This window comes from Delphinus delphis, chromosome 1 (genome assembly GCF_949987515.2).
Source record: "Delphinus delphis chromosome 1, mDelDel1.2, whole genome shotgun sequence".
Classification (NCBI taxonomy): Eukaryota; Metazoa; Chordata; class Mammalia; order Artiodactyla; family Delphinidae; genus Delphinus; species Delphinus delphis.
In genome coordinates this window covers 163,708,686-163,718,460 of record NC_082683.1, presented here as the reverse complement: position 1 = coordinate 163,718,460, position 9,775 = coordinate 163,708,686, and the positions used below count along the sequence as shown (strand labels likewise).

Genomic DNA, 9,775 nt, shown 5'->3' with positions numbered 1-9,775 from the left:
GCTTCTACCTTTCTTTCTTTCTTTTTTTTTAAAACTGTGCCATGAAGCTTGCAGGATCTTGGATCCCAGGTCAGAGGTCAGGCGCCAGCTCCTGTGGTGGGAGCTCCAAGTCCAAACTGCTGGACTAACAGAGAACCTCAGACCCTAAGGAATATCAATTGGAGTGAGGCTGCCCAGAGGTCCTCATCTCAGCACCAAGACCCAGCTCTATCCAACTGCCTGCAAACTCCAGTGCTGGACATCTCAGGTCAAACAACCAGTAAGACAGGAATATAGTACCACCCATAAAAACAAACAAACAACTAAGTAAATAAAATGAAACAACAAAAAAATATGTTATAGATGAAGGAGCAAGGTAAAAACCTACAAGACCAAATAAATGAAGAAAATAGGCAACCTACCTGAAAAATAATTCAGAGTAATGATAGTAAAGATGATCCAAAATCTCGGAAACAGAAAGGAGAAAATACAAGAAACATTTAACAAGGATCTAGAAAAACTAGGGAGCAAGCAAACAGTGATGAACAACACAATTATTGAAATTAAAAATACTCTAGAAGGAATCAATAGCAGAATAACTGAAGCAGAAGAATGGATAAGTGAGCTGGAAGATAGAATGGTGGAAATAACTGCCAGGGAGCAGATAAAAGAAAGAAGAATGAAAAGAATTGAGGACAGTCTCAAAGACCTCTGGGACAATGTTAAATGCACCAACATTCAAATTATAGGGGTCCCAGAAGAAGAGAAAGAGAAAGGGTCTGAGAAAATATTTGAAGAGATTATAGTTGAAAACTTCCCTAACATGGGAAAAGAAATAGTCAATCAAGTCCAGGAAGCACAGAGAGTACCATATAGGATAAACCCAAAGAGAGACATGTCAGACACATGTTAATCAAACTATCAAAAATTAAACACAGAGAAAAAATATTAAAAGCAGCAAGGGAAAAATAACAAATAACATACAAGGGAATCCCCATAAGGTTAACAGATGATCTTTCAGCAAAAACTCTGCAAGACAGAAGGGAGTGGCAGGATATATTTAAAGTGGTGAAAAGGAAAAACCTACAACCAAGATTACGCTACCCAGCAAGGATCTCATTCAGATTCGATAGAAAAATTAAAACTTTTACAGACAAGCAAAAGCTAAGAGAATTCAGCACCACCAAACCAGCTTTATAACAAATGCTAAAGGAACTTCTCTCAGCAGGAAACACAAGAGAAGGAAAAGACCTACAATAACAAACCCAAAGCAATTAAGAAAATGGTAATAGGAATATACATATCGATAATTACCTTAAATGTAAGTGGATTAAATGCTCCAACCAAAAGACATAGGCTGGCTGAATGAATACAAAAACAAGACCCATATATATGCTGTCTACAAGAGACCCACTTCAGACCTAGGGACACATACAGACTGAAAGAGAGGGGATGGAAAAAGATATTCCATGCAAATGGAAATCAAAAGAAAGCTGGAGTAGCAATTCTCATCCCAGGCAAAATAGACATTAAAATAAAGACTAGTACAAGAGACAAAGAAGCACACTACATAATGATCAAGGGATCAATCCAAGAAGAAGATATAACATTTGTAAACATTTATGCACCCAACATAGGAGTACCTCAGTACATAAGGCAAATGCTAACAGCCATAAAAGCGGAAATCAAAGTAACACAATCATAGTAGGGGACTTTAACACTCCACTTTCACCAATGGACAGATCATCCAAAATGAAAATAAATAAGGAAACATAACCTTTAAATGATACATTAAACAAGATGGACTTAATTGATATTTATACGACATTCCATCCAAAATCAACATAATACATTTTCTTCTCAAGTGCTCATGGAACTTTCTCCAGGATAGATCATATCTTGGGTCACAAATCAAGCCTCAGTAAATTTAAGAAAATTGAAATCACATCAAGTATCTTTCCTGACCACAACGCTATGAGACTAGATATCAATTACAGGGAAAAATCTGTAAAAAATACAAACACATGGAGGCTAAACAATACACTACTTAATAACCAAGAGATCACTGAAGAAATCAAAGAGGAAATCAAAAAATACCTAGAGACAAATGACAACGAAAACATGATGATCCAAAACCTATGGGATGCAGCAAAAGCCGTTCTAAGAGGGAAGTTTATAGCAATCCAAGCCTACCTTAAGAAACAAGAAACATCTCAAATAACCTAACCTTACACCTAAAGCAATTAGAGAAAGAAGAACAAAAAATACCCAAAGTTAGCACAAGGAAAGAAATCATAAAGATCAAATCAGAAATAAATGAAAAAGAAATGAAAGAAACAATAGCAAAGATCAATAAAACTAAAAGCTGGTTCTTTGAGAAGATAAACAAAATTGATAAACCATTAGCCAGACTCATCACGCAAAAAAGGGAGAAGACTCAAATCAATAGAATTAGAAATGAAAAAGGAGAAGTAACAATTGACACTGCAGAAATACAAAGGATCATGAGAGATTACTACAAGTAAATATATGCCAATAAAATGGATAACCTGGAAGAATTGGACAAATTCTTAGAAAAGTACAACCTTCCGAGATTGAACCAGGAAGAAATAGAAAATATAAACAGACCAAACACAAGCACTGAAATTGAAACTGTGATTAAAAACCTACTAACAAACAAAAGACCAGGACCGGATGGCTTCACAGGAGAATTCTATCAAATATTTAGAGAAGATCTAACACCTATCCTTCTCAAACTCTTCCAAAACATAGCAGAGGGAGGAACACTCCTAAACTCATTCTACGAGGCCACCATCACCCTGATACCAAAACCAGACAAAGATGTCACAAAGAAAGAAAACTACAGGCCAATATCACTGGTGAACATAGATGCAAAAATCCTCAACAAAATACTAGCAAACAGAATCCAACAGCACATTAAAAGGATCATACACCATGATCAAGTGGGGTTTATGCCAGGAATGCAAGGATTCTTCAATATACGCAAATCAATCAATGTGATACACCATATTAACAAACTGAAGATAAAAACCATATGATCATCTCAATAGATGCAGAAAAAGCTTTCGACAAAATTCAACACCCATTTATGATAAAAACCCTTTAGAAAGTAGGCATAGAGGGAACTTACCTCAACATAATAAAGGCCATATATGACAAACCCACAGCCAACGTTGTCCTCAATGGTGAAAAACTGAAACCATTTCCACTAAGATCAGGAACAAGACAAGGTTGCTCACACTCACCACTATTATTCAACATTGTTTTGGAAGTTTTAGCCACAGCAATCAGAGAAGAAAAAGAAATAAAAGGAATCCAAATTGGAAAAGAAGCTGTCACTGTTTGCAGATGACATGATACTATACAGAGAATCCTAAAAATGCCACCAGAAAACTACTAGAGCTAATCAATGAATTTAGTAAAGTAGCAGGATACAAAATTAATGCACAGAAATCTCTTGCATTCCTATACACTAATGATGAAAATTCTGAAAGTGAAATTAAGGAAACACTCCCATTTACCATTGCAACAAAAAGAATAAAATACCTAGAAATATACCTACCTAAGGAGACAAAAGACCTGTATGTAGAAAACTATAAGACACTGATGAAACAAATTAAAGATGCTACAAACAGATGGAGAGATATACCATGTTCTTGGATTGGAAGAATCAACATTGTGAAAATGACTATACTACCCAAAGCAATCTACAGATTCAATGCAATCCCTATCAAACTACCACTGGCATTTTTCACAGAACTAGAACAAAAAAGGTCACAATTTGTATGGAAACACAAAAGGCCCCAAATAGCCAAAGCAATCTTGAGAAAGAAAAACAGCTGGAGGAATCAGGCCCCCTGACTTCAGACTATACTACAAAGCTATAGTAATCAAGACACTGTGGTACTGGCAGAAAAACAGAAATATAGATCAATGCAACAGGATAGAAAGCCCAGAGATAAACCCACACACATATGGTCAACTTATTTTTGATAAAGAGGGAAGAATATACAATGGAGAAAAGAGAGCCTCTTCAATAAGTAGTGCTGGGAAAACTGGACAGCTCCATGTAAAAAAATGAAATTAGAACATTCCCTAACACCATAAACAAAAATAAACTCAAAATGGATTAAAGACCTAACCATAAGGCCAGACACTATAAAACTCTTAGAGGAAAACATAGGCAGAACACTCTATGACATAAATCACAGCAAGATCCTTTTTGACCCACCCCCTAGAGAAATGGAAATAAGAACAAAAATAAACAAGTGGGACCTAATGAAACTTCAAAGCTTTTGCACAGCAAAGGAAACCATAAACAAGATGAAAAGACAACCCTCAGAATGGGAGAAAATATTTGCAAATGAAGCAACTGACAAAGGATTAATCTCCAAAATATACAAGCAGCTCATACAGTTCAATATCAAAAAAACAAACAACCCAATCCAAAAATGGGCAGAAGACCTAAATAGACATTTCTCCAAAGAAGATATACGGATTGCCAAGAAACACATTAAAGGATGCTCAACGTCACTAATCATTAGAGAAATGCAAATTAAAACTACAATGAAGTATCACCTCACACCAGTCAGAATGGCCTCATCAAAAAATCTACAAACAATAAATGCTAGAGAGGGTGTGGAGAAAAGGGAACCCTCTTGCACTGTTGGTGGGAATGTAAATTGATACAGCCACTATGGAGAACAGTATGGAGGTTCCGTAAAAAAACTAAAAATAGAACTACCATATGACCCAGCAATGCCACTACTGGGCATACACCCTGAGAAAACCATAATTCAAAAAGAGTCATGTACCACAATGTTCATTGCAGCTCTATTTACAATAGCCAGGACATGGAAGCAACCTAAGTGTCCATCAGCAGATGAATGGATAAAGAAGATGTGGCAGATATATACAATGGAATATTACTCAGCCATAAAAAGAAAGGAAATTGAGTTATTTGTAGTGAGGTGGATGGACCTAGAGTCTGTCATACAGAGTGAAGTAAGTGAGAAAGAGAAAAACAAATACTGTATGTTAACACATCTATATGGAATCTAAGGAAAAAAATGGTTCTGATGAGCCTAGGGGCAGGACAGAAATAAAGACACAGACGTAGAGAATCGACTTGAGGCCCTGGGAAGGGGAAGGGGAAGCTGGGACAAAGTGAGAGAGTAACATGGGCATATATACACTACCAAATGTAAAATAGATAGCTAGTGGGAAGCAGCTGCATAGCACAGGGATATCAGCTCGGTGCTTTGCGACCACGTAGAGAGGTGGGATACAGAGGGTGGGAGGGAGGCGCAAGAGGGAGGGGATTTGGGGATATACGTATGCATATAGCTGATTCACTTTGTTATACAGTAGAAACTAACACAACGTTGTAAAGCAATTATACTCCAATAAAGATGTGAAAAAAAAAGAAAAAGAAGGGATAAGATCGGAGATGCCCTGACATCCCTGGTCGATTTAACTTTCATGGCATCTTCTGTGAGGTAGAGGCAATCACGCCTACAGATAAGAAAACAGGCCCAGCGAGGGTGTGTAACGTGCTCGAGGTCACACAGCTCATGAGCAGCAGAATCTGAACTCAAACCAGGTTCTTGGTCCAAGTACAAGTTCTTTCTGCAACAGACTGAGTGGTTGATAAATGAGATATAGGGGGAAATAAAGCTGAAATAGGTTGTTGCTAAGTCACGGAGGTTCTTGAAAGCCAGCCCAAAAGAAAGGTTGCAAGCCAAAAAGAATACTCACGGCCCACTAGGGTTAGACCCAAAAGGTGAGAAGAAGAGGAGCAATGTGGCCCTAAGAGATCTAGTTATTCTCAACCCAGCTTCTTTGGAGCCACCTTTTATCCTTGAGACTGAGAGTGACCTACACTGAGCAGTGGCATTGTTCCCATGGATACAGTAGGAAGCACACCTCTTTCTCTCTGTTTTCTACTTAATGTTGTTCTGCCGTGTACAGAGCCCTCAGAATCACCGAGCAGCCCCTTCTGGAACTGAACACTGGAGAAAGGGTGTCGGCCATCTGTAACTTCTCCCAAGGTGCCCTTTCCACGACTAGGATATATCCCGTAGTCGATGCAAAAGGAGAGAACAGTGTTACCGGGTCTGAAAGGAAATCGATGGAGAGTGGGAACCGTTGCGGGCAGTCGCAATTTTCTAGATCTATTACTTTGCATTTAGAGATCCGTGAAACAACGTCATGTTGCTATGAAAATCAAGAGATTTATGTGGTTCTCATCGTAGGAAAACAACAACTTCATAAAGGACCCCAAATGGTAACTTAGTGGAAATAAAAAGGGAAGAGTTGCTTGTGGCTTGAGATAAGTGGAAAAGTGCTCCTTTGACTAAGAAATGGTGGTTACACTTTGCAACTGAATGTCATTGTCTTTCTTCCTTTTCTTTTCTTTATTTAGAATGAGCTGAGAGAGTTTGTTGAGAAACCAGCCAACATCCTGGAGATCCTCAGGCCACCTCAAGTACTGCTGTTTCTGGACGAATCCTCGGATGGAGGGATGTTTCATCAGCTGGTACTGGGACAGGGGCCCCACCACCACCATGATGAGGATGCCACTGAGGTCAGCTAAGCACCTGCTCTGGGCGTAACTGAAGGCTTCGAGGCACCACCCGTCTCTAAGGAAGTGTCTGCTCACGAGACAGACAACCTTTCTGCTGCTCCACAGGGCATCCTGGATGTTGGCGATATGGTTTTCCCCGGGCAAAAAGTCTCTCTCTTCAAAGCACAGGTTAAATCTGTTTCGGTCGCTGTACTGGGCATCCAGGTGTTTGAGCAAAGCATTCTGCACCCATTCAAAGTCTTTGCTACTGAAGCACAAATAGGCATCGTATTTGTACGTCTCTGATTCTCTTCCCTTGATGGGGTCCTTGAACACCAGTCTCTGGATTTTCTTATAACAGATGAAACAATACCCCCGAAACTTCGTAACGATGAGGATGGCCACGAGGAACAGAGTCAAAGTGACAGTGAAGAAGGTGAAAAGGGAAAACTTTAGGGACTCTAAAACTTCCTCTTCATCACAATCTTCCGTGGAAAGAGAGTAGAGAGAAGTCCCAGCCACGGAGCTCGGGTACATGCAGTATATGTCTGCCGGAGAGCCAAATATTGTGACGTTGGTTTGATTGAGCCAATTGATAAAAGTGCTAAGTTCACACTCACAGATGAACTTGTTATGAGTTATGTCCACGGCACTCAGCGATGCAAATAAATCAGGATCAGGAGAGAGGAGCTGGTTTCTGGATATATCCAGGACCTCTAAATTAGCAGGTAAGTCGCCAGGAAAAAGAACGGTCAGCCTGTTGTCCTTGAGGATGAGTCCCCTCAGTGCAGTCAGATGACGAAATACTCCTGGTGGAAGGAAATTCAGGTAGTTTTTATTCAAATATAGGACTCGGAGATGGGAAAGCCCTTTAAAAACATCCCAGCAGAACCCGGCTTCCCAGGCGAGCTGCAACATATTTTCTGCAAGGAAAAGCTTTTCTAAGCTGAGGTTCTCTGAAGGGGCATGGTCTTGGTTACAAAAGGAAAAGCGATTTTGATTTAAAATGAGAATCTGGAGATGAGGTACCTGGAGAAGGAAGTAGAGATTATCCAGATTTTCCAGCCTATTCTCTGATAAGGTGATGAAGTTAGCTGTAAGTGCGATGTTTGGCAAAGTAGCCAGTTTATTGCCACTCAGGAAGATATTAGGTATGCTTGGAAGAAAAGAAATAGTTTTAAGAGCATTATCCCGGAGATCCAAGGTGTTTAATTTTTCCAGGAATCTGAATGTTTTGTCCTGAATGATCCCGATGTGATTCTTTTGCAGATCAATATAGGCTACCTTAGGTAGTCCATAGAAATTAGAATTATACAATTCCCCCAGAAGGTTATGTGATATATTGAGAACTTGGAGGTTGTCGAGTCCATAAAATGCTTTGTCTGCAATATTGTTTATCTTGTTGTAGGCGAGATTCAGAACCTTCAACTCCTTGAGGGTCTCAAAGAGTTGGAAGTTCAGGGAGAAGATAAACCCATGTGAAAGGTCCAGCCGTATCACTGAGCTTCCGGCCAGGCCGACAAAGGTGTGCTGGTCAGGGTCTTTGATGTTATTGAAGCCAAACCCAGAACCCATCACGTGATGGGTAAGAACCAAAGAGAAAATCTGGCTTCCATTGATGGCATTGCTGAAGTTTCTTGTGATGTCCACTGCCCAGCCATTGCCAGAAACATCTAGGGTTCCCAGGACCATGTTTCTGAATGGGTTCAGACACTTCCCCCAGTCCATTGAGACCCTGCTGTATAGGGTGTTATCAGCAAGGCTTAAAAAGGAGAGTGTTTTTCCTTGGAGGGGTTTGAGGTCATGCTCACAAACAGTGGTTATTTGGTTGAGGGAAAGATCGATGGACTTCAAGGAATTCAATTCCCGGAATGAACGATGAAGGTAAAGACTCTGAATCTGATTTTTGGATAGGTCCAAGCGAGTCAAAGACCCCAAATTTCTGAAATAACCATCTTTTAATACAGCACTGGAGAGACCACAGTAAAACAGTCGAAGTTCGAAGAGATGGGGCAGTTTCTGAAAAGCATCTGGGTGCAAGAAGTCTATCTGACTTTTGCCCAGGTCTAAGATTCTGAGATTGGGCAGATTTTGGAAGGCTTCTTTGTCAATGGTCAAGGGGGTAAACTGAGTCCCGAGCTCCAGCAGCTGCAGCTGCTCCAGGAAGGGGAAGGATGCGGTTGTGACTGTCCTGATGTAGTTGAAGCTGAGCAGGAGACTCTTGGTGGTGTTGGGGACCTGGGGGACTTGGGTGAGGTTGCAGAAACGATATACGGCTCTCCAACCATCGAAGAAGCAGGAAGAAATTCCAAGCGCGGGACTGGCCATGAGCACCATTCTTAAGAGAAGGTCAAGGTGGTTTCCCATGATCCTATGGAGAAGAAGGGAGAGTGAAAACACAGGAATCTAAGCTCAAGGCATTGCGCACGGGTGCTTAGGGCTTGGGGGATTCCTCTGTGGTGTGGCTGTTTCTTAGACCCTTTGTTTCTCTGGATCCAAGGCTGTAGCTGTTGGCAGATGCTGTCTGGTGTAGACAGAGCTTTTCTCACTCTCTATCATTTATGTTGCATTTTTCTACATAGCAAGCACAGTTCTAAGTACTTTCGAAATATTTCATTTAACCTTTATGATAACTCTGCATTCATTCCTAAGTCTGTGCCTTCATTCATTCAAGATTTGCCGACGGAAGTTGGAGAAAACAGCAGGAGAAGATACATTTTAACTTCACCTCAGCCAGGGACCCCATTCCTAGCCCAAGGCAGGCTCAGCTGACGAGTGGAAAATAAATCCACTGATTTTCTTCCCCCTCTAACCTGTCAAGGATACTAGGTCATCTCCATTCATCCATCCTTACTCCCTACACAGTGCATCTCATAATATAAAAACTGGGTACGTCGTTTTCCACAAAGAGTCAGATTTCAACAGTTGAACAAAAATGTATTAAGCACCTCCTGCACGCCTGGCACCTGCGTGACCCCATGAGTGTACAACTGAACAAAAAACCGTCCCCTTGCCTAAGCCCAATAGGTGAATTCACTGTCTGAGTTGAGCATTTGCTTCACACACACAGCAGCAAACGGCACTGAATGAGTGTATCTGGTTATGTTCCCAGTGCTGTGCTAGGAGCTGTGAAGGGTACAGAGAAAGTGCACGAGGGCCCACCCCTCAGAGAGCTTCGCCTCTACCCATCTGCACAGCACCTCCACCTCG

At 40.7% G+C, this 9,775-nt stretch overlaps 1 protein-coding gene across 1 annotated transcript; it reads right to left on the bottom strand.

Moving 5' to 3' along the window:
* Positions 1–6,225: 6,225 nt before the first annotated feature.
* Positions 6,226–8,932, bottom strand: TLR5 (toll like receptor 5). Its single transcript, XM_060010973.2, has one exon. It carries the CDS (start codon positions 8,930–8,932, stop codon positions 6,356–6,358), a length of 2,577 nt encoding a protein of 858 aa, XP_059866956.1. The 3' UTR covers positions 6,226–6,355.
* Between the last annotated feature and the right edge of the window lie 843 nt (positions 8,933–9,775).